This window comes from Monomorium pharaonis, chromosome 2, assembly GCF_013373865.1.
Source record: "Monomorium pharaonis isolate MP-MQ-018 chromosome 2, ASM1337386v2, whole genome shotgun sequence".
NCBI lineage: Eukaryota > Metazoa > Arthropoda > Insecta > Hymenoptera > Formicidae > Monomorium > Monomorium pharaonis.
The window spans coordinates 17,997,184-18,023,342 of record NC_050468.1 but is presented as its reverse complement, the minus strand read 5'-3'; the positions used below and the strand labels follow the sequence as shown (position 1 = coordinate 18,023,342).

Genomic DNA, 26,159 nt, shown 5'->3' with positions numbered 1-26,159 from the left:
TAAATTTCGTCCTGATTTTTTTGCCAGAGTACGTAGAAATGATTAGTACTTCTGTAATAAGGAGTAATAGTTTCGTTCTCTCAAGGAGAGAAGGGAAAGTAGAGGCTAACACATGTGATTAAAAGAGCGCAATAACGTTTCAAGATATAATGGCTTATCGAGCAATTTATCGAATTCGTGCTGCGAATATCATTAAACGCTGCAGTGACCGTGTTGATGTAAAATCGTAGCAAATCGGTACAAATACGTGCTTATGTAAATTAGACATTACCTTTTTAGATCAGTCGCGTCCAATTAATTGAGTTCAAATATTCAATAATCGCTAATTATTTCGTACGAAGTGATTGAGGACGCCAATAACCCATCGTTGCTTCTATCGTTGTTATAATCGCTGCGATGTGATAAAAAAGATTAAATTGATCTTACTGTATAGTATCTACATTAAAGATCATTCTTAGTATTTTGTGTATTAAGTTATGTCTTTTAATTACACGTGCATGCAAATAAACAAACTTGTCACCGCCGCGACGGTTGATGTACATAAATCACGAAAAGTATGTATTAACATAGCGAACACCGCTTTTAATTTTCGTGTCAATTTACCCGTCGATTTTTCCAGCCTGGGAAATAATGTTTATAATAACGTTGAAAACAAACAAATAATAAGCTATTCCAAAACAAAAGATTGTTTATAATTCTGATTACAACTGTGCGCAAAAGACAGCTTTGTGAACACACATATAAATTATAATCCTATGACATTTTTCAATATAATTATAATTTGGTACATAATTCATTATTATATAAACATTTATTATATTTGAATTGTATGAGAACAAATTAATTATAAATTAATTTGAATATCATATTATTGCATATTTGTATCAGAATGAAAAAAACAAATTTCGTCTTCCTTATGTTAACTATTCAATTTGCAAACATAATTTTCTTAAAAAAATAGACTATATAATTGTTTGACTAGCATGCAAAAACGGAAGAAGCAGACAGAAATATTGCAGAAGGAATAGCAAGAAAGTTACAACGGATATTGAACTGACACCGAAGAAAATACTGAAAAAAATTAGAAAACTAAGAAATGCGAAATGTTTAAAATTCAATCGGCGTAATGTAAGCTAAAAGAATTTCTAGTTTCTCCCCCCCCCTTTCTCTCTCTCTCTCTTTCTTTCTCTCTCTCTCTATTTCTTATTTCTCTATATACCATTTCGGTAAATTTCTTCCATTTCCAGCTTTCCAATACAGAAAGCTATTGGCCATACATGACATTGGTGATATGCCACGGAACAAGCGTACGGATGTAGTACGAACGAATGCATCAAAACTCGTAGGAAGTACAGCACGTATCTTCCTGAGCTCAGACGTGTATATCGATCCGCTTTTGCTTTTCTTTCTCTCTCTCTCTTTCTCTCTCTTTCTTTCTTTCTTTCTCTTGCTAACATGGGAAAGAAAGCATTCGGAAATCGAGTGGCATCGCGAATTTACGTTTCGATAAAAGTTCAGAGTGTAGTCGGGCATTCGGTGCTTCACGTACATCTGCGCGTATATCCGCGCATCGTCAGGAAACAAGAATCATAATATTAAACAGCGACGTGATAGTTTCGCATGTGCGTAAAATATGCAAATTCTTGTTGTTCATATTTTTAAAAAATTACAAAAAGCTTATGTACAAGTACTATTACTTCTGTTATAAATTATTCATTTTTAAGATATTCGCAAATAATAATTTTTAGAAATGTCATGGTCGGTATAATGTTATGTCACTATTACATCTTGATAACAATAAAGTTATTAAATTTTTTTAAAGCAATAATAGCATATATATGTCGAATGGTATAACAAAGAATCTCCGTTCCATTAAATAAATGAGATTTTATTTTCTATCAGAAAATATCGATAAAATTTTACGATCTCGTAATTTTCTATGTACTCGTACGTGTAATTTTCCGTGCGCAAATTTAAATTTGTTTGATTTCCACGTAAAAGTAACCAAGAGCTTTTGTGTATGCCGCAAAATTGAAAAATATATTTTTAAAACCGTTTATAAGAACAAAAATGTCTGATACGAGAATATTCTGCGTTACAAAACAAAAAGTACGATACAGTAATGTCAAGGAAGATTTCAGTATTTATTTTACATATATTATATCTTATTATATTTTATATCTTTATTAATACACGTTGTAGTATTCTACTCAAACACTTAAAGTATTCTATTATTAATTTTTAGTAAACTTTTACTATATTTATGTGAAAAGTCAACTTTTATCTTTTTGATTATTGAACTGGAATTATACGATGCGCGAGTTCTTGAATGATTAGCTTGCACGCTGCTATGCTTGCTCTGATGTATGCTAGATTCGTTCATGCATTGAGCGTGACACGTTGGCATGCATGATTTCTGTGTTTAATATGGTGCATTACACAAAGCTTGTAGCGATAGTGGATTACTTACATGGTGACGTGCGCAGTAAAATGTCAATGAGAAACAAATAACAGTGTTTATTTTTAATTAATAAAGTTCAGAAACGACGAAAACTGGCTATTTTAACATACGATAGCTTTTTACTTTAATGTCATGACGCAAATATGCATTGTTGCAAGCTTTGTATAATGTATCATAATAAACATAGAAATCATGCAATGCAAATCGTTCAGTGCATAAATGTATCTCTAGCATGCATCAAAACAAGCACATCCGCTAATGATTCAAGAAATTATATATTGTCTAATTCCAGCTTAACAAAATGGCAATTATAAAATTCTCTTAATATTAATATAAAACAAAAATGTACTTAAAATCTTTTTATGATTAAAAAATATATATTTACCATTGTTCTCACGTGAAAAAAAAAACGTATTATAATACCTCTAAATTGTACGTTAGTTTCGACTGCGATATTTTCGCGACTTGTAAGCGGAATGTGCTTTATCGCCATGTCTGTCGTTCACAGAGCCAGCTACTTTCAATATACCCGCAGGCAGATGGTTAGCGACATTTAACTGTGAAATACCTCTTGTTTATATATCCGCTACATGCGCAGCAGTACACGCGTGGTTGGTATCGGAGTGATTTTCTCTCTGACGCGTAGCAGCCAGAACTTCGATAATTGTCGTCGCACACGGGTAAAATGCATGTTATCCGCGTCACGTTGCCTGTTCCACTTCCACTACCATCAATGCCAATTAAATAGAGCACCGTTAGTAGCGTAGCCTTTTATCGCTGCCATTAATTTCAATTATTTACCTGGCCGGCAAAACATTTTCACGAAGCCGCTATAGTTTAACGACATTTGACGATTGTTCACGCAATAGTAAATCAAGAATTGTTGATTAAAAGTATAAGACAATAATTAGCTAAAAATTAATTTTTTAAATAGAGTTTTAAAAATATTATTAAACACTTGTTACAATTAGAAAAATTAAAATGTAAAAGATATATAAAGAAAAAAAGAAATAACAATGTTACAAGCAAATAAAGCTAGAGATTTTGCATTAAAAAAATTACACGTGCTTTAATTATCATAACTTATTGTTTCGACAATTAACCTTGCAATTGTTATATTCCAATTAAGTTCATTTAAAATTAACTGAGAAATAAGATTTTATCTGCTTATAATATTCGCGAAGCTCCATCTTCGTGAATATTATCTCGAAAAGCCAAGTCGTTTCTTCACTCGTGGATATTATCGATCGGGACATTGATAATAATTTTACTGACGCCATTGAATGTGGTCGAAAGGGTCGCGGCTTTCACACCGAGGGAAACTAGGAAAGATACTCACCTATCCTAATGAAATCAGGAAGAGCCGCGGCGTGGGCGGCGAGGAGCGCCAGCAGCAGTAGCAGCCACCTCGCAGCCATTTCCGGTTCCGGTTCACCCCGCCGTCTCCTCCTGCGTCCTCCGTCGTTGCCTCCACTGCCGTAGCTTGCAGTCTCTCTCTTCCCTTCTCTTTTCCTCACTCCTTCGTTTTCTCTTTGTCCTCCCGAAGGAACCGACGCCACTGGAAAACAAGATTGGACAGCGAGTTCATTAAAATGCACACCGCAAGTCTTCGTATCCGGTCTGAATAACTGCCCTCGTTTACAACAGAATTGTATTTCAAACGTGCCGCGACATCACCGATTGCCGACACGAAATCAGCGATGATTGAGGAATGTTACTTGTGAGGATAGGAAAGCAACGAAAAAGGGAATGGGCTTTTAAGTCATCAACGCCAAAATACTGCACGTATAATTGTAGAAATAAGACATCGAATAGTATTAATGAAATTAGATATCGCAGTTAGGCAATGTTTATATTTATTTCAATATTTTTTTCTTACAATTATTTTTTATAATTGTGTTAATATTTTATAATCATACTTTTACATAAATATATTTATTAAAATCAAGCAGATTTTATCGTCAATTCAAGCTTATACTGATAGCTTTTTGAGTGTTTTCACTTTTTAATTAAAAACTATTATTTATCTTATTTTTTTAACACATAATATTTTTAGAAATTAAATATATAATAGTATATATATTATAGTTATTAGTGTTAGTTATGAGTTATTAGTATTTAATGATTCATCACTCTTTTTTTTATACGCATTATAATTCACAAAATACATCGTAAATTTCTTATTTGTGTATTGATTAGTACATTGACTCTACTACCATTTGTTCTTGATTTCTATGCCTTATACTATATCGTACACTGTTCAGCTTATACTATCTTCCGATTTCTTCTAAAAGAGTATAGAATTTATTGCAGCAACTAATATATCGACAAATTGATTTTTGATAGTTAAATAGAGGAATTCATAATCTATTTATATTTTCATTAAACTAAATAATTAACTTTGTGTGTAATGTTAAAATTTGATAATAGTTTGCTGAGTTAATAATCGCATGTATACTTATAAAATTAAAAAGCAACTTTAATTAAATAGAATCACTTGTATCATAATTGTTGAATGAGGATAATAATAATTTTAATCTTTCTAAGCAAACATAATTAATTTCGACAAAGCTAATAAAAGTGCAAAACATATAAATCTTTTAACAATATTAATTTTAAATACAAGAAACAGAATATTCAACAAATTTTTATTGGTATAATGTATTTTTACTATTAAATATTTTACAGTGAGTTACAACGAGAGTTGGTTGATACTCGCGCATCTAGGCTCTTGTTTTTCTACTGTGCATCGTACAGTGTGACATTCTATATACACAAATTCGCCATTTCACCACTCGAAAAGCAAAGAGAATAATATTTCAGTGTCTATTTATTTTGCAACACGTTAAATATTTCATGTTAGTATAGGCTGACAGATGGCCTTGGTACTTGTTGTAAATTTGTCATATAGCGCGCTGTAGCGACAAGGTCATTGCGTTATGATTCACTTTTCAACATTCAAGCAAATAGATAGCAACGTGAGGGTTCACAAAGCCAAAAATCTAAATTATTGAACATTTCCTCTAACAACTTAAAACTAACTGAACAAAATTTAACACAAATCGTAATCATAAAACTAAATTAAAAATAAGTAGACAAAAATGTATTTTATGCAACATTTTCAAATATCTGGAGACATTTTAAAGAAGTAGTTTAGAAATTACAAAGATAGCTTCAATAAAATATTTTTAGACATTTATTAAACAACTTCTAGGCACATTTTGAAAATATCTTTAAATATCGTTAATAAAATTTATCGTTAATAAAATATTTTTTATATCCACTTCCAGACATCTATAAGACCTCGTTTACTGAAAAATTTAATAAGAAATTACTTATATTATTTTCCAAACTGTTTTATAAACAGTGTTTGGTTGAATAAAACTTTAATAAATTTACTATTATTTAATATAAAATAAATCTCATCATTGAACACAAAATTTACATAGCGTCATGAGAATCGACGATCTATTAAATTATACGTATAGTTTCACGCAGCGCTTAATCACGCTTAAAATTTAAAAAAATGTCAATAAAATCCAAACTTTGTTTATAAATGTCCTTCCATAATGTAAAACTTATTTTATTACTTGGATTTAAAAACCAGACGACCGGTTTGATTTCTCAATCAAATTCTGTGAACAAAACTTTTGGACAACCTGATAAACAACCCTAATGCAGCTTCACATGTTGCGTATTATCCCTCGACATCGCGATCGTTCCCCGCGAGCAATTAGCGAATTCAATATTGCGATTGATTAACTCTCACGATTAACAGTTTGTAATGGCATTACAGGTAACAATGTCGATTTATCAAAACAGACATGTTTCGCAATTCCATCGATTAAAATAGAAATCGAGATAGATGCGTTCCTAATTTTTCACCAGTTTAAACACAATTTCTCTATTTCTGAATTGAAAATGAATCGTCGGTTCAAATAATTTAAATAACAAAAAGCTGTGTATATTGTTCGTTCATAATATTTCATGTATTTTGCAGAATTACAAGTCACGTTTGGATAACGTTGGGAACGCCATGCAAAATGCGTGATTATCGTACTCTGATTAATTAATGTGCGCGCAATTGTGATTAACAACATTTTCTTAAGTGATGTGTTGAATTTGTGCCTCGAAGAACTTTGAAGAGGAGAGAAGAGGCCTGAGAGAGCTATAGCTCTAGCGACGGCGGAGCATGGGGTAAGTATACGTTATGTGCTACTTGCATAAATAATTAGTTATTTAGATTATTTAGTTCAGTGACTTAAAGCAGATTTGTTTTGACACAAATTGACACACATTTTATAAAATTTTGTTAAAAAATTAACTCGAAATTTGAATTGCGATAATCGTGGCGTAAATAAAAGACAGTGGCGTGTCTGCTTTCTGTATCAAAAATCTTCTTTCTCTAAATCCAGAACAATATCAAATTTTTAATTAATCACTTTTCGGAATGTAAACCGCTTAAAACAATCAGCTATGGAGCATACATAAGTTTAACCTGAAGAAGATAATATATAAAAATTAAGAATTTTTTAAATTACAATACGAAAATTACATTTCTAAATTTTCAAGAGTTTGATAAGTTGAACATCCTGTCCTCGCAAAACTTATCTAAAAATGTTCATAATTCGAATTTCAGCCAGACTCTCGGAACCACTTGTGCATAGAATCAATATTATTATAAAATACTTATTATATTAATTTAAAAATTCAACAGAAATTAACACTAATCGTACAATATCCTTGATTAGAGAAATCGATTAAAAAAATTTTTAATTATTTTTTTCGATATTATTTTGGAAAAAATGACGCGTTTCTTTATTTCTTCTTTTTCTCACTCCGCTTAAATTTGAAAGCAACTTTTTTTAAAATCATTTAACAAAAAAGTCTAACTATATATTAACTATTATAAACTATTTTATTAAATATTATACAAAAAGCGAAAAAAAAATTCAATGCGTAAAATAATTTCTTAAATTTTTCAATATTTCTTTTTATTTTAAATACTGTTGTATTACACACATGTTTCGTATTTGTGTGTTGCAGATCAGTGTAATTGCGATACAGCTTCGCGCGAGTGTCAAATTATCGTTTATTTTGAAACAATAATTCTGTTAGTACATTGTCTATATAAATAACATCTCCATTGCCTTGAATGGTTTAGGAGAGATTACTGGAAATGTTGGAAACTATGGGATATGTATAATAAATCTATTGTTCTATTATACAAATTGAAATAATGCACGTATAAAGCTTACAGAAATAGAACAGAATTTATCGTTATTGATACATTATTTACTAGTTTAATCTTTCATCATTTGATATTATATGTATATTATTTTCTTATTTGATATCATATTAAGTACACAGTAATAATTACAAAATTGTTATTATTACACAAATCACGTATTAAAATTATATATAGTAAACTTAAACTTGTAAATCACGAAAATAAAAACACAATAAGAAATATTTCAATTAGAATATGTTTAGCAAAAAGTGTTATATAATAATATTAAAGTAATTATTTAAAAAAAAATTAGTGTTAAATCCGCTGAAGATATCTCTTGCAACTTTTGTTATACACTGTACATAAATTAGATTTTTGCAAATAAAATTCTCAAAAAAAAATATTATCAAGATAAGACATTTAATAGTTAAAAATGCATTACACATTATAATCTCGATTATATTTCTGAGTTTATTGTTCGGAATTGTTGATTAGATATTATAAATAGTAAATGTAAGGAACAAAAGAAACATATAAAACTAACACACACACAAACTTGTACATATAATATTTTAATTTTATGTATTTTAACATACTTAAAATATAAAGTTTGTGAGACAATATTTCTTTTAAAAGCTTTATATTTTAAATATGTTAATATTTCATGTATATTCATTATAATTTTATTCATTTCTTTTTCTTATTTCTCATCTAATTATATAAAACCCAGATTTAATAAATTAAAAAATAAATTAATAATGATAGTTAGGAGTTGTATAAACAAAATTTTTAGCTTTAATTTTATAATTTTCGTCCATATTTATCCGTAATTTAATTTCGTATCACTTAAAACAAGAGATAAACAATTAAGTTTTAAAATCACAATTTAATAAATTTTTAAATTAAGAATATTAATTATGTGTGTATCAAAAATATAAAAATGAAAATATATTGTAATATTCTAGAAATTATGTCTATTATTTGTTCGGATCTTATATCATCTTTTTATCTTTCTCTCTTTTTTTCTTCTTTCCTCTCTTTTTACTTAAGGATCATCAATCGTGATATATTAAACTTTGAATGAGTTTCGGAAGTTTTTATAGTTTATCAGCTTGCCTGTCCATTTATAATTCGATATTTTTGTCGCGTCGTCGTTATAAAGTGCATTTGTTTCTTGCCTCAAAGAATGCCAAATTAATTGATCACAATCGATTTTGGGTGTAATGTATGGTCATTATTTAAAAAATGTAAGAAATGTAAAAAAGAACAAAGAAGAAATAAACATTTTCTTTACAATACGTAGAATGTATGTACATATAAATATATAAAATTAAATTATATAAAATGAATTGTTGTTCAATCATTTGGTATTTATAAGCTAGAAAAAAAATTTATTTAATTTATAAAAAGATATGCAATGAAAGATATAAAGAATGTACAAATAAAAATATACAATTATTGCTTTTCTCCATTATGACTATTGTATAGCTCATGGTAGGGCAAAGTAAATTAAACAGTAAAAAAAGAAGCGACACGAGTAGTTATGGTTGGACCCAGCATAGGTAGCAGAACAACTATAATAAACGTATAAATATCTTGCTCTCATTCATCTCTTTTTAAATATAAGTTTCCCCGAGATGTTATACAACGGCTATGTGCACCGGTAGTCTGTAGTAGCATTACGTAAGCGTCGCGCTGTGAATATAATTCCAAAATATATTACGCGTTGAAATATATTCCGCAAAATTCCAAGGCACGCTCCTTGCTTCACCCGGTTTCTTCCTTTTGTTGCAGTTGCCTCATAATACCCTATGAAAGTAAATGGTAACATGTGCGGTCAGATTTCCCACAAAAATGCAGGAAAAAGGTCTTGCTGATTTCAAGTTACAACATCTCTTGATATACGTAGGTCTGGTATTATTCAAATTTCATTACAAATGATTATCACGTTTTTCCTCACCTTTGTGTAGTTTTTTTCTCACTTTTTCTCTTTTCTCTTGGCGATTAATTCGCAATAAACCTTTATATTTAAAATAAAATAAATTTTTCTATTTAACATTAGTTATTTAATATATACAAAATTCTCTAAATCTTTGAATTTATAGGAAGCTTGTTTCAGTCGAAATTGTACCCCTATTTCAGTTTCAATCCTTATCATAACTTTTTGAGTTCCTATTTTGCGTTTTAAAATGGTAATTGCCAACAAATTTATCATTTTGAGGATAAAAGTTTTACGGTAAAATCTGTTAAAACTTTCCACAAACTATTATAATCAATAAAATAAATATAGTATTAAAAAAGGTTTATTACGTGTTTAATGTATCGAAATAGGTGTAAAAGGTCTAATTAAGATCAAAAGTAGGAATAAAATTTCAACTCGGATATGCATTGTCGGTCGAAATTGGATTACTTCATGTATTTTGATTTCCCAGCGGAAATTTATATTCAAATTGCTAATTGCGCACATTCGTTAATTTTTCACCGAGCTACGCGGAAAATTACAAAACATATGCTTTTTCTTGCCTTACACATTTATCATCTCTACAAAAAAGAAAAAAAAAACTGTTACGGCGGCCGGGATTGAAAGCAATGAATACAACTTCAGCAAGTCTACTAAGCAAAGGAAAGACACTGTTGGGAAGGCGAGCGAGGAAAAAAGGTAGGATTGCTTGCGTTTTTAAACTGCAGCTGGAGGGCTTTTTTTCGAGAGCCGCGAAACGTGTAGCTACAATGAGCATGCGTGCAGAATATATACCGGCTCTGCAAGAGGCAGAACCGAGTCGGATTGTGCAAGGTTGGTAAATGCAGCCAGGAATACAGTGAAAATACATAACGCTATACACGCTGCGTCTCGCCGAACTATGTGTGTACATGCCCTAGAAAAATATTTGTTAATCTCGCGATGCAGATTTCGTTAAGCGACGCAAATCCCTTATTCGCTTTCCGGATATCCTCTCTTTCATTATGGAGATCGTTCGCGTGCGGGGACAGATCGCGCTTATTTTTCCGTTTTGTTTTTCCCACAGCTTTGTATTCGGCGCATATGTTATTCACGGATTGCATTGGATGGACGTCCATAAGAATTATCAGAGAGAGAGAGAGAGAGATTGTCAATCCATAACATGATAAAGAAACATACACGTAGCAGAGCAAAGTGCATTGCGATACTTTGGCCTTTGTCATCGCTTGATATTTCTGTCAATCGAATGGTTTGAAAATGCATGAATTCGAGCGATTAAACTCATCGAACGTTTCACTGGACATAGTACAAATTCTTGGGCAACACAACCCTTTCAAAAATAGCGTCAAATATCAATAGCGTTAAAAATGAAATATTACAGATGTAACGTACAATTACAATTACCATCATTATTTCCATTGTATCATCATTTAATATCTGCTGCTACTTGTATATATTATTTCGATTTTATATTCAAAATTATGCAGTCATGTTACCATCTGGTCGTCACTACGATAGCGTGGACGTAATCAATTTCAACTATCTTAAAATATATTGCATGTTGTGCGAAATAACAATATGCGCAATAATTTACGCTGTGATAAGTTTCAACCACGGTAAAATCGCTAAAAGCGATTTGCAGGTTCAATTTCAATACGTTAATTAACCGGAAGCGATAATATCGATAAATCATTCAAAATTGTAATAAACACTAAATTCGCATCACTTCTAATAATAAAATTATTATTAAAAAAAAAACGATTATTAAAATAATTTATTAAATCTTAAATCCGGATAAACATACTTAACAGCTGTATTTGTTAACTAAAATATTAATTGATTTAACGTAATATTAAAACCATAACACAGACATATTAAAATTCATCATATGTTAAATTACGTAGATATGAAGTATCGATTCTTTAAGAAAATTGCGTATGATCATAAAAGATAATTTTCTAAGTGTTGTCAGTAATACAATGTCGACGTAATGCATGTAAATAGAGTTAATATTCCTATATATCTGCACAAATCTTATTCAGACGTTTTGGTCTTTTAAAAGATTTACTTTGCTTTGTTTTTACAGTATTCCTTGTGTAACACCCAAAATTATTTGGGATCTCATCGCCGGTTTAGTTCGCGAATTAATTTAATAGGACAGCAAAGGCTGGCATTACAATGCATGAACTCTTGCGTTATGCATGCTCGCAGCACGTAGTGCACCATTTACCTATTTATCCACCCGCTATGAACTGTTCTAGAATTACCGACTCGCGATAGTTAGCTGGGGGAACGGCACACCACTTCGCAAAACGTTTTGCCGCTTTCGGCGCCCATGAGACCTTTCTAACGGGCGGATGTTGCAGCAGCGTAACGCACAGAGCGACAGTTTACACGTGCGTTGATAGCTTATTCTCTTTCCGCATAATTTATAAGGCTCGCAGTCATAGACTTCCTTCGTGAGCAATGTGTTCGATACGCGCGCGGGACCCCCAATCTCGTATGCATCCACGAATTTCCGATATATCGACGAACCTGCGACATAACGCCCTTTTGCAGATGGGTTGCAAAGCTAGTACCCTATCTACTCCGCTTCCGATCGCACGCAATCTCCATCAATTTGTATTGGGTAGCCTGTTGCAGTACAATAAAATAATATTGGATAGCGCGAATGCGGTTGGCACGTGTTTTAATTTTCAATATTAAACCGATATTTTTTAAATGGATTATTCAATATCGTACGTTGGATGTAAACAGATAAGAGTTCTTTGTAAGAAAGTTGTCAATAATTTCAATTTTATTATTTTATTATGAAATATCAGGTAAAATGTGAGAAAGAGAGAACAGTGGAAGATAATACACAAAAACAAAGTGCAAAACAAGCTTATACTAATTACATGTTTTGTCATAAACAATTTTCTAAGTAATCAAAAAGTTATAATACTTTACATTGAAAAAATCTTAAGAATTTTTTGCAACTGATTTGAGATAGAATTGCACAGAATCTCAAATTATATCAAGATAAAAATCAAACTATCATCTGTACAAGCGATATAAATAAATAGAAGTTGTGCTTTTTCTTAAATTTAGATATTCTCTTTAATATTATTTTGACAACATTATAACAACATATACAATTATTAGTTAAAATAGAATAATTAATTAACAAATTTTTAAAATGTATAGTTATGCTTATATATAATTCTGCAATATTATTATATTATTATATTTTATACGTGTATCATTTTTATTCACCATAATCCTACGCGAATCGTTATTCCTTTATTCCCGAATCTTCGATTATCTTCAATCTCATCGCTTCTCCGAAATCTTGAAAAATATCTTGCCATCGTATCGCATATCATTTCGTATTCTTTCCTTCTCTATCGGGAAAGATCATAGTAAGAGGGAAAATATATTCACCTTAGGGGATATCATAAAGTAATATTGACACTTCTCAAAGAAAGAAAACAATTTTTTAGATTATTTAACGAGGGAAATTGGCTCTGGCTTTTCAGTATAAGTATAATATGAGATAATATTAATACAAATCACTTCCTAATTTTTGCATTGTTTTGTTTGCAATTAATTTAGAAAGAATACATATATTTTTATTTAAAAAAATACATAATTAAAGCGTTTGATGTGATCTACTCGTATTTTTTAAGTAATCAAGAAAATTAATTTAATCTTGACTCTAAAATTAAGATTTTTTAAGTTCTTATCGAGATGGATTAAACTATCACAGAAAACTCTTCAATTTAAAACGTTTGCATGATGCAAATGTTATTTGCATCAAGAAAACATCTACTCTAGATTATTTAAAAAATTGCTGCAATACTCGAGATAATATTTAAGTCTGTATTTATGGTTATTACTCAAATTTCATTTTAAGAGTGTATCAGATAAACATATTAGAATGGAATCTACAGATACAGACAATTTAACAGACAGATTTTTAAATCTGTATTTAGCTAAATTTTTTAATATCTTAACCGAAACGTTCTTTACATATAGATATTATATGTATTTTTATATACATATTTATACAAAGCTGGTTTATACAACAATTATAGTCTTATTGATAGATAACAAAACTTTTAAAGTCTCTTTTTTGTTTAAAATTTTATGCTATTCACTAGCATGTGTTTCAAATGATGTCTGAATAATAAAAATATATCTTTTATGTTCTCAAATTTTATCAAAGTCAATTTGTTATCACTGTCTAGTGATATTTCCGAAATTTGGAAAGAATTTGCCTTCTTATAATTTGCAAGTGATATGTCCAATACAAAAAGATAAAGATGCTTTAATACTTTCAAGATAATACGTATACATAAGATTTTCTTAAAACTCGATTTTTTTAGTCAAATAAAAGATTCAAGCTTGTGTCTCAGGACAAACATCCCCATTTGAATCATGCGATTACATATACTAAAATTATGAATATTAATAAATTTTCTAGATTTATCTATTGAACTGTTGCATATCTCAAGAGTTTTAACCAAGTATTTTAGCAGAGACGCGACTATGAATAAGATCCATTTCAGCATATTGTTAAACGTTTCCTCGCATCGAAGAGATGCGTATTATGTGTAATTAAAAGTACAGTCATGATTTAGTTGCGATATGCAAGGATGCAATAAACGAGAATGTGAGCAGAATAGAAGCAAGCGCTCGAAGAGTCGACATTGGTGCCGTTCAAAAATGTGTGCTGAATTTTAATGAATCTTTTGCCTTTGTGCTTTAAGCTTCTTTCATCGAGGACTATCCCGTAGGAACGCGCGGGCATGAAATTTTTATGGAAACACAGATCATTCGTCTCGCGCCTCGTCTTTCCATCTCTGGGCGACTATTTGTCCTATTCTCATTGTAATAACGTTTTCTCTGATTATTTAACGAGAACTCTGGTTGTTCTGGTTTTTTTCGTGTAATTATTCGCAACGCGCAATTTAAATGGAATAGGGAAGCGTTTAAAATACGAGACTCTACATGTATGTACTGAGTCATTTCGGTTTCTCGATATTGACCGATCCGTCCATCTGGCGCAACGCCGAAGCGGTGCACCAATTTTAAATGAAAAATTGGGCAAAGTAGGAAACTTGCTACGAGCAAGGAACTTAGAATAAGTATTTGGTAAAAGTACTTTGAAAGTTTAATAGAAACCTCAATAAACGTTATAATACAAACGACCTTCGTTGCATATTAAAAGTTCCTTAAAATCAGGTTTATATTGTCTATTGTTAGATAAAAAACGGAAATATTTTACATGTTTTGTATTCAAATTATCATAGAACCACCACACACACTAAACAAAACAAAAGAACATAAATGTTGCGAATAATAATGAAAATTTCATTATTTTTTTCTAATAGATTTTTTCCTCGCGTTGTGAGAAATGCAATATGCAATGTTTTTTTCGATTTGTCTCACACATGGTCTGTGAATTACAATAAGAATTAAAATTCAATTTGTTTCTCATAGTTTTCAAATCAAATTTCTCATTCATTACGATTGTCATTGTGTTAACTTATTAATATATATATATTTGCTCGACATTGGCGCAGATCCGAGCAGGTAATTCCCGTCTATTGGTTTTCTCGCATCGTCGGCATTGCTTCTGCAGAGCATCGCATAACGCGAGTAAATCCCCGTCACAACACCGAAATTGCCGCATCGCGGCTATAGGATTTCCTATTTTATTTTGTGTTTCGCTTGTGAGTCCCTTTTGTTTAACGTCTCGTAGCGGCACGGCGCAATGCAGCGCGTGGCGCGATGTCTTTTCTTCTCTTCTATTCTCAAATGGATTTTGCATAAGAACGGGACGCGCCTCGTCTCGCGTGCAGTAAAGCGCGCATAAGTACTTTCTTTCGGAGCAGATATTCATGGCGAGGTCGTAGCAACTGTGCCATCGGAAAACATTCGTAACGGCTTCCATTCGCGAGTCTCTCGCGATTACACTATCCATCTCTCTCTCTTCTCTCAAGAAGCTCATTCCCTTTCTACGTACGATTCGCTTGGACGACAAAGAAAAGAATGCGAAATGATGCACGATGCTTTCCGAGGGGGAATTGAGAGGTAGAAGCGATAGGATTGAAGGGTCCTAAGGATTTGTGACGGAAAGGACAATGTTGGGCGTTATATTGTGAGGGAGGAGATCCTTCGATTCAAGATCCGATGGTACAATCGTGATATTGCATAAATGATGAATGAGGCAATAGAGGCCATGTATACTGTATACGTGAAATATATCGATACATTATGTGTGAGAATTTTTTTCTAACGGACCGGAAACAAAAACAATATATAGAAAGATATTAAATTTCAGAAATTTTTATTAATCTTGTATAAACACACAACACTGTGGTTATACTCAATTACTCTGCAAGTAAATGGTACTGTAAATTATGTTAAAATGTTTAAAAATAACATCTTTAATATTTATTTTGCTATTTATATTATATTGTGGCAATTATAGTTGCTTCTCTTAATTGCATTACAATCATCACAATTATAATATGCATTCATGCAATTATAACGATTTTTTAAATTAATACGACTTATAATACAATTTTTTACATAGTTCGTAAAATTATAAATATACGATTACTAATAATATAACAATAATAACTGTAGAAATGGAATATCTGATCAATTATTTAAAAATTATTTTAAGCGGCCTCTAGACAATCAATATTATTATACGGTATTTGAATATTGTATAATATTATTAATCACTTGGAAGCTATATTGAATTTTGAATTGTCTAGAGGAATATTATACGTATTATTCGTATTGATAATATTAGATATTGATCGTCTAGGGACTATTCTATTATCCAATTAAATACCCTTTTCCTCTCTTATAGATATCTAAACAATATAGATATATCTTTTAAACATATCTATATCGATCTGCAGCAATTCATGATGCCTAATAATAATTTTTGTGACAATTTTTATAACCACCATCTCATGTAAACTGCGCGTATTCAGTGGTCTTGAAGCACAATTAAAGCTAACAAGTTATAAGTTTTGTTCTCTCTAAAAAACAACCAAGGAAAAATAACACTTCGACTTTTACAGAATTCTTTTGCGCAGCAAAACTTCTCACAGACCGATGCAGATATTTATTGTTTCACATTTTTATCTAATTTTATTTATTATTATTGAATTATATTTTGATTGCTTAAAATTGGATACATATTTCGTTTGTAAAATAATAATTTTTACGTATATCTTATAGAATCCATTCTTTTATAATATGTATAAAACATCCATCTATAAACTGTACAATAATTTTAAAATATTTGGTATAAAATTACAGTTTTTATTTAATTATCCCCCCCCACAATCACAATTGGCGGGGGGGAGAAAGAGAGAAACAGAGAGACTAACAAATTCACACTTTACATATATCAAATACGCTATGTAAAGATTTTTCGTTTACGTCAGAGCCAAATAGTGAGATTTATAAGATTTTTCAAGATTCTATGTATTCACGTAATTCTTATCTGTCGACTACCGAGATCGCACGTTTTTGTCATCGCGCATACAAAATGCATTCATACATTCGACCATTGGGCGCCATTGTGACTTATGCAAATGGAAAATCAAAATTATTATACGAAAAATTTCTCCTTTTGCGTTCACATTTGCTTGAGATTCGGTCAATGTTTAAAGCTGTTAGTTAAAGAAATTTTTTTTGTGTTATTTAACATTAAGTCATATTTATTATTCTATTACACAGTAATTTCTTTTAAAAATGTATAGTTTTCAGACAATTTGTGATAAATAATATGTTGAATATTATAATAATATATCTAAATTATTGCAAATTACAAATTAAATTAGTCACTGACGATTTTATTAGTAATAGCTATTTTGAATATTTTAATTCATCTTATGTCATAATAAGTATTAAAAATTAATAATAGTAATAGTAATATAATAATTTAAATTGCTTTAATAAATGTATCTTTAAATTCCCACAATTTCAATTCTATAAAAATTAAAAAAATTCTCTTAAATTAACTTTTTCGAAATATTAATCGTAAATATTCGAATTTGATGTATTAAAGAAATTAAATCTAAGAAAAATCTTAGAAATATTAAACCTAAAGATGAGCAAAGTAAAGTTTGAGATTTTTCCAATTCTAAGGTGGATTCAAAGAACTGGACATCATCTAAAACTTTAAATACCTTAATCTACGGACTTCACAAATTTAAATATCCGAAAATTTGAGAATCGCAGAATGTAAAAATCTAAAGACAATTAAAGTTTAACACTCTTACCACCTAAGGAACTACAAATTCAACTTTTCTGAAAGCCACAAATTTAAATATTCAAGGATCCACGAATATATTCTAACTCCTGGTAGAGTAACTTTATTAATGAAAAACCAAGAAAACTTCCTAACAGTACAACATGCTATGCTCGGCTTAATATATTCTTGCAACACGTAGACTCTATAAGCTAGGCATTAGTCGAAGAATGGCGAAATGGCGCGGACGTGGTGCCGTCCGAGTTTTGTAGGGAAGCTTTCTGAAGCTACATCCGGAGGGATCCCGGCATTTTGTGCACCACTTTTCAACTCCAGTTGTACTTCAGATACTTTTACAGAAAAGTCGAAGTTCCGCGAATTTTTATCGTACCGCTACATATTATCAAATCCTTTCTGAATCATAATTTCTTTTTCATGACAAGATATATAAAGAGTTTAAGAAAATAAAAGAGATGTGTCTTATTTACAAATTTGATAATGATTTGATCTTCAAATAAAAGAGTTTACCGCTTTTAATTTTACAAAGAGAAATATATGTATAATGTTATTTGACGGTTTTATTGAGTCCGTGTGATACATGCATAGCTATTACACATTAAAGATTTGTATATTTCGTTTATCGTTGGAAATTATTAGAGAACAAAATATTTAAAACTCATCCCTTTTTTTATCTTTGTGTGTACATGACGCGCAGTAAATCGACATTTGCGACCACTTGTTCGACTTTTTTACTTCACATTTAACGATAAAAGTCGCGCTTATAAAGGTGAGGGATGTAGAAATAACGCTATGAAGCGACGCAGGCGGAAAATGTTGAATTTCGGGGATGGACGGTGTACACACGGTATACGGCAATCTAGATTTGAATATGCATGAGGATCAAGGCGTATGGCACACAGCTTGCGCCTTCGGTTTATCGTGACTCGAGATACGTTGCAAAGCCATCTCGATGACAAAACAAATAGCATATCGAGGATTATAAAACTCGCATTCATAATACGCGAAATCCTCGAAAAAATATCTACGCTTTGTCTCGAAAATAACAGGAGGCAATTCTATCATCATAGCGATGTAACATATATAGGCGGACGATAAATTTAGTGGAACACCATGTAGCGAAAAAATAATGTTAGAAATTTTCAATAGGAAACCTTAATTTCGACTAATTTAATTTAATTCAAGATTTCATGTAATAAGATTTCTAACCATAATGATTCATTATTTGCAATATGTATTTTTTAGTTTCAGAATTCTGGTGAAAGTTGTTTACTTCTGTCAAACATTTTATTATTACTTTAACGTTACGCATTTTTCGTGAGAAGCCCATTTAGTTCGTTAAATTTTATATTCTATTGAAAATGACCGTCCTATAGTATATAAAATGTTAAAAACTCGTTAGCTTTTTCATTTTATTAAGCTCGGTAATATTTTTACGGAACATTTTTTGGTACCATCTCATTTTTTGTAGCAGAAAATTGAACATTCTATTGATAAAAGCTCTCGTAACTTCGCTACAACCGGGACACGTCAGTGAAACAATTTTTCATGCACGAAAGAACAAAGCTTTCTAAAAACCTGTTCAAAGTGTGTCTCTATCATAAAGATGGAACGGGACAATTATTATCAGTTGGTCCATAAACACATGCGAAAATGCATCGCATACATTAATCGGAAGACCCAGCGACTCTTGCACTGTACATAGCTACGTTTTACTTTCGGTCTCTGCGATCCTCACATGCATCCCGGTATTTTTGCGAAGTGTACTTTACGAGAATGCGAGTATCTTCTATACGTGACGTCGCGTAATACGCGCTAAACCTTCGCGCGCGCGTCCTGAAACTTTATACGTGATACGTGCGAAGCTTTATTGTGATTCAACGTTGCTCCTTCCGTTTCTGAAATGCAGTTTTCAAAGTACAGCTATTTAAATACGATAGTTTGGATTACAGACATGCACGTGTATTTATATATGTCTCTGTTAAATTCGGACTTCACATACTCATATGTATTCATATGTAAATTCCGAGCTATCAACTTTTAAGTCTCAACTGTCGACTGTTAATTCTGAATCTTCAACAGACATTTCTCAGTTTATGCTGCATCGTCGTACACAAACAATACAAACAGTAGTGACAACGATGGAAAATTCACATTTTTCTTTTTACTTGCGTCTAACAAATAATAACTATTGATGAAAAATCATTGAGTTTTGAAATTACAATTAATTTGAAACAAGTGCGAGATCGTAAACATTAACCTGTCGAATCTATCTCTATTTAAAGTCACATAGAAAGAAGTAAAATAGCAACTTAATGTCAGTCCCTAGTCTAAATTTTTCTGTTAAAAGTTGGCTACTAAAAATAAAATACAATTGCTGCGAGATACAACTTTATTAGCTACAATTAAAAACGTGCTTTAGTACGAATAGCAAAAAAAAAGTGGCAGTTATTCGATGCTACATTTTAATAACTAGGAAATTGAGCTTCGGCAGCAACGATATCAGCTATCCTTTTTTTTTTTAAGGACACAGCTTAGCTGTCACATTTTAACTATACTTCAGCTTCGTTGGCTAACCCTTTCTCTGTGTGCACGAAAAGGATTGGGAGTGGCGCGAAAAGCAGGCGCGCAAAATTCTTTTAGACTTTATCATGCGTTAATAAAATGCACGAAATTGCACGGTCACATGCTTTTACGTGAGATAGTTGCACATTTTACGATCTCGTTGCCGGTCCAGCATCCCCCTATGTTTGTACAATGGACATCGCAATCCCAAGACCGTGAACCGAACGACGCCCTTAACTGGAAATTGCACCTGCTATTTGCCCTACATGCAACGCGCGCACGACGTGCGTTTTTGTCGGCATGGTAATGCTGCAAGACGCTGCAAAATTCGGCCGCGACGCGTCTAATAAGTAGCGTGCAATAAGAGAATGATATACGGCCGCATTACAAATGTCTCGCGTCGACCGCCCGGCTTGCAGCAGAATGATACAGGATGCGGTATCGCGGCGCACTAATTGCAGGCTTTGCGCGCTGCATGTATGCAATGTATTGGGAATGCAGTCCTGAGTGCTTCGTTAATGACATACGTGTTTTGACCGACTTTTTCATCGTCATTTGTAGGTAAAACGATAAATAATAAATGACGGAGCTGCACTGTTATTTCAATCGAACGGCACAAATTGGAGATTGCGAAGTTATCAATCGTATTTACATATCGTATAAACTAACGAGTATACGCTAACCGTTGATATACACGCTTTTAGCGCTTATGTCATTTACCGTTATTATACACGGTCACTAATCGTTTTACATTATCGGTGCTAAAGCGAAAATATTATGTGCATATTGAATGCCTTGTTGTACGGTAACACGTGTTAATATAGCAAATAAATTATGCGCCGGAACACACTGTGCTTCGATAAAAGAAAATTTACTGTCACTTTTATTGACAGATATGAACGAGGACTTTAATTGATGACACTTCGGGTTATCTTTATTTAAAAAAAAAAAACTTCTTGACGCGTTCAGAATATAACTTCTTCTATCGCTTTTGACTCGCTTACTTGCTTTCTTAATCCTAGTTAATCACGAGCATTACTCATTTCTAAACGACGTCTTCGTTCGTAAGAAAGATGCAAATGAAGATCGATCGGCTATTTGCATCTTAATATTATTATACTTGTAATTTCTGAATTTGCAAGGAAAAAAAGAATTAGCTTAGTAAAACCAAGATGTAAGGAATACAATATCACAAAAGGCAATCAATTCATTTAATTCTTAATTTTTAACAAAAATTTTTCAAAAGCAACAATTATTGCATTTAAACGACAGTACACTAGGAAAAATAAATTAGTGTCTTCAACCAAACCATTTAGTTAAGACATTTTTTAACAGCAACCAAATATCTTGTTTTCTATAACAAAATATTTATTTACTTCTGCTAAATATACTTTTCTGATTTGTTCTGTGGACCAAATGATTTTGTTCTTAGACCTCGCATACAACAATTAAGCATTTTAGTTATTTTACCCACAGAAACTACATAATAATTAAATCTTCTGTTACATAAGCTAAAATAATGCTCAATGAGTACAATATCGTCTTTCTATGCATTAAAATTTAGATTTTATACACTATTTTATATATTAACAAAATATTATAGTAGCTTTAACAAAACTGCCTTGTTCTTCTAACCAAACGATTTGGTATATTTTATACACAAGAGCGCCGTTATTCACGAATAGATGGCGCAGGTACGTGCTGTTGGAAACAAATGGTATCAGATAATAGCGTGGTTAGCCCGCGTTTCTGCATGCCATTTTATTTTTTTTTCTGGCTCTACGTGTCTACTGTTGTGAGACGTTATATTTATAACTCATGTAATACAATTACGTGCAGTGAGATCGTTTCGTGTTTAGTGAAAACATCTTCGTAAGTATGAATTTCATAGATAATTTCTGGATGCATGTGATATTTGAGGCTATCACTGTATGAAGAAATATTTCAGCTTTTCCTCCTCTATATTTCGTAATTACCTACCGACAATTAACTGCCAGTGTTGTTAATGTGTAGTTTTTATACAATAAAAAAACCTATGCAACGACGTTTACTGATAGTTGACAGTGGTTACGGAATACCGGGCCCCAGGAAATTGTCGAAACTTATCGGTACACTGAAAAAAATGCAATATATCCAATAAGATATGTTGTTGCGGGCTGCCAAATACAGATATACTCAATAGAGTAATATATGCTATTGCAATATCAACAGTGTACTTGCATTAACAGTAAATATTATTGTATCGTATTTTATGTAGTTGGCAGCCCGCAATTACATATGTTATTGGCTGTATTACTTTTTTTTTCTATGTATATCCAAAAGAGTTTATACCGTGTCCTTCGTGAAATTTTTTCTGATTGCATTTTAATTTATTTTATTGTGAAACTATTTCAGGCTGTTCTTCTGCGAAACAAACCTTGAAGGTAAACTGAACTTGTGTGTCTTTCTCTGTATTATTCTGATTTTCTCAAGTATAGCAACGTAGTATAAAATGAGCGACGACGACTTCATTATTCAAACATTAAAAGAATGGGGTCTTGAAAAGTGGACATCAAAATTTTTAGGTATGTTAACTTCAAAATTCTTTTCCGGAATATTCCAACAATAAGATATTTTGCATATTCAATGTACTTGTTAAAATTGGTAAATATTACGTGTCATCAATGTTGTAAGAGTATAGTAGTGTATAAAAATTGATTTTAATCTTATAGACCAAGAAATAAGCCCTTCATTATTGTTGAGTGTTTCGGAACAAACATTAATTGAATTAATACCAACCATTGGTGCAAGATGTATTTTTATAGAAAAAAGGAAACAGTTTTTAAAAGAACAGTCAGCAAAGGTTAGAAAAAATAAAATTAATAATAAAGATAATAAATTTCACTATTTATTTTCTTTATTGCGTGTGTGATTGCATAACATATACCTCTTTATTTATTTAAATTAAAGTATATTAAATTTAAAATATTATATAGAATATTTCTAGATATGAAAATGTTCCGAATACACAAGGTATATCTGCAGACATATCCAAAGAAATAATAGAACAAGAAAAAGAAGTCGAATTACCTGAAATATTGGAACAAAGTGAAAATGCAATACTAATAGAAATAGAAGATACCGTAGCTCATGAATCAAAGGATCTCGATATTAAAAATGTGTATTCCTTAGTAAGATTTTTTTAAATTTTGACTTTTTTAAACTTTAGTAAAGCGTAGCATAATTTGAAAATGTAAAATTTTTCATCAATACTTATTTAATTTTGTATTATATAAAAAAACATTGTTATAGTTTTTCTTATTCTTATAAATCAATACATCATTTATACATCTTTTTAGGATTATAAAAAAATTTTGGAACAATCTATAGATGGAAGAATTATTATTGCTAATTACAAAAAAGAAGTAAAACTTAATAAACAATTACGTTCTAAACTTGTTGACGTAATTATAACAAAATTAATGTCGTTGTTCTATAGTAACGAACAAGGGTAAGATAATATTTTAGAAATATTGTAATTTAGTTAATTTGATAAAGAAAAATAATTTATACATTTATAAATAAACTAGGATATCTCTAAAAAACGAACATTTTGAGTTTATTGCAACTCAAATTGTAAAAATATTTCCTACTGAAAATATCAGTGTCTATTACGTTCCACCTAAAACTGAAGGGCCTCAACAAAAAATTTCTAAAGGAAAATTATTCAATTATAAAAGTACATCAATAAACTGTTTTAATTCTATCTACTAATTATAATATGCGTTAATGTATATGTAAAAGACACACATGTATATATGTGTACACACGCAAATGTGTAATAAATTCATTTAATATGCTGTATTTGTATACTTTTTTTTACCTACAAATTTCAGCTGTTAAAAATTATAACACGTATTTTAATATACAGGAGGGTGTTTCAGAAACAGGAGGCCAAACTTTAGGAGTATATTCTATTTACTCTAAGGATGAAAAAAAGTCATATAAAAAACGTTTCTGGATCCATGTTTATATATACCCATTTTTTTAATCCTTACAGTAAGTAGAATATGCTCCTAAAGTTTGGTCACCTATTTCTGAAACATCTTTCTGTATATTGCATATGTTGTATATGTAAATTGTAAGAAAATTAATACCCTTAAACAAAATGTTTGGTTAAAGTGATTAAAAAATTTAGTTGTAATAACACAATAAATCATAGAAAATCAATACCTTTAAACAAAATGTTTGGTTAAAGTAATTAAAAAATTTAGTTGCTATAACATAATAAATTGTACAAAATTAATACCTTTAAACAAAATATTTGGTTAAAGTAATTAAAAAGTTTAGTTTTAATAACAGAATTTACGTTGCCAAACACTTTTGTTTACATAACAAAAGTCATATAGTTATGACTTTTTGGTTGTTACAACAAAAGTATTACGTTATAAGAACCAAATGTAGTCAACAAAGATATTTGTTTACAGCAACTAAATAGTTTTGTTGGGCATATTTTAACCAAATTATTTTGTCGTTATAGCAAAATTTTGGTTTATACAACAAAACATTTTTCCTAGTGTAGGCTATTAATTATCCTGCACATTGTAAACTGCTTATTTATGCAAATAAAACGTTTTATATTTTGTAAGTGAAGCACGTGTGATATTTCACGAAGAGATAGAGATTACGTTGAACGTAAAGTCTTCTTCGGGACGATCTCTTGGAATATCTCGACGGAAAGAATCATCGTAGAGCCTTACGCAAACGTATGCGAAGCAGGAACAATGTAAATACGGCGCGAAAGCCTTGTCAGAATAATCCAGTTTTATAATGCACTTTATTATGCGAAAGCGGACTGACGTCCTCAGGGATGGATTGTGTATAGCCGGATGAAACGCGCATATGCACAAACAAGTGGACTGCTTTTTCTTTATTATCTCTTTATCTTTTTTAAATATTAACTTCGAGAGAACGCGATTCACAGATTGCTACTACTGCGTCAGCTTTCAATTTTTTCTATTCTGATTAATACTGGAAATATTAATCCTATTTCGAATTGTATTCGCACGAAATGAAATTATCGGTATATTAATATTGCGCGTATTTTACGCGTGCAATTTTACAATTTTCCGCAATTGTCTGTACGTGTTTCTCTCTTTTCTTTTTTTATTGGAAAATCTGAACGTAATAAAATAAAATAAAACTCATAAGTCATGCGAATAATTTCGACGTTTGAAAAATCGCTTTAATGTATCAGAATATTTTTATTATGCATTATAAAATATACTTTGTTAATGAATTCAATTATCTAATTAAAACGGTCATGGCAAATTTAATAAGCATTGAAAATTGATCGAAAAGAATAATTTTATTAAATGAGAATTACGAAAGAACGTATTGATTGGAAAAGTTACATTTACAACGTTACGCTCGCGCACGCACATAAACATAATTATATATTTGTCAGGAAATGTTAAATCAAAAGAATTATAAAACAAAATATTCCGTTAAATATAAGAACTAATTACTTAATGGAATTAGATAAATAGTAAAAACTAGTTTAAAATAACCAGCAATCTCAACAAAAAAGCTAATTGTTTTCCTATTTTAATCAATATTATAATTTTCTTTCTTTTCCTTTATATTGAGAGAAACTATTGTTTGATTCAAATATGTTGAAAAT

The 26,159-nt window shown here is 30.8% G+C and overlaps 2 protein-coding genes across 6 annotated transcripts in view; one reads left to right on the top strand and one right to left on the bottom strand.

Annotated features, from left to right (window-relative positions):
• LOC105838214 (glutamate receptor ionotropic, kainate 2) overlaps window positions 1-26,159 on the bottom strand; it is a 260,580-nt gene that overhangs the window by 147,987 nt on the left and 86,434 nt on the right. For all 4 annotated transcript variants that reach the window (XM_036283084.1, XM_036283083.1, XM_036283086.1 and 1 more), the window contains exon 2: window positions 3,801-4,019. In XM_036283084.1, the coding sequence (XP_036138977.1) occupies window positions 3,801-3,879 (79 nt within the window). In that variant the 5' untranslated portion in view covers window positions 3,880-4,019. The remainder of the gene's footprint in view (window positions 1-3,800; window positions 4,020-26,159) is intronic.
• LOC118644480 lies at window positions 17,664-24,331 on the top strand. Of its 2 annotated transcripts, XM_036283088.1 has the most exons (6): window positions 17,665-22,369; window positions 22,892-23,061; window positions 23,209-23,339; window positions 23,473-23,667; window positions 23,836-23,987; window positions 24,067-24,331. In XM_036283088.1, the coding sequence occupies exons 2-6, from the start codon at window positions 22,989-22,991 to the stop codon at window positions 24,248-24,250; spliced, it is 735 nt and encodes a 244-aa protein (XP_036138981.1). In that variant the 5' UTR covers window positions 17,665-22,369; window positions 22,892-22,988; the 3' UTR covers window positions 24,251-24,331. The 2 variants fall into 2 exon arrangements, with proteins under 2 accessions (XP_036138980.1, XP_036138981.1); XM_036283087.1 differs by having other exon boundaries at window positions 17,664-23,061.

What these genes read in the sequence shown, in the direction of transcription:
- LOC118644480 (XM_036283087.1), top strand. Translation starts at nt 22,989, where the DNA reads ATGAGCGACGACGACTTCATTATTCAAACATTAAAAGAATGGGGTCTT. An exon ending in GTGGACATCAAAATTTTTAG is followed by an intron (nt 23,062 to 23,208) that starts GTATGTTAACTT and finishes TTAATCTTATAG; the next exon opens with ACCAAGAAATAAGCCCTTCA. An exon ending in TTAAAAATGTGTATTCCTTA is followed by an intron (nt 23,668 to 23,835) that starts GTAAGATTTTTT and finishes ACATCTTTTTAG; the next exon opens with GATTATAAAAAAATTTTGGA.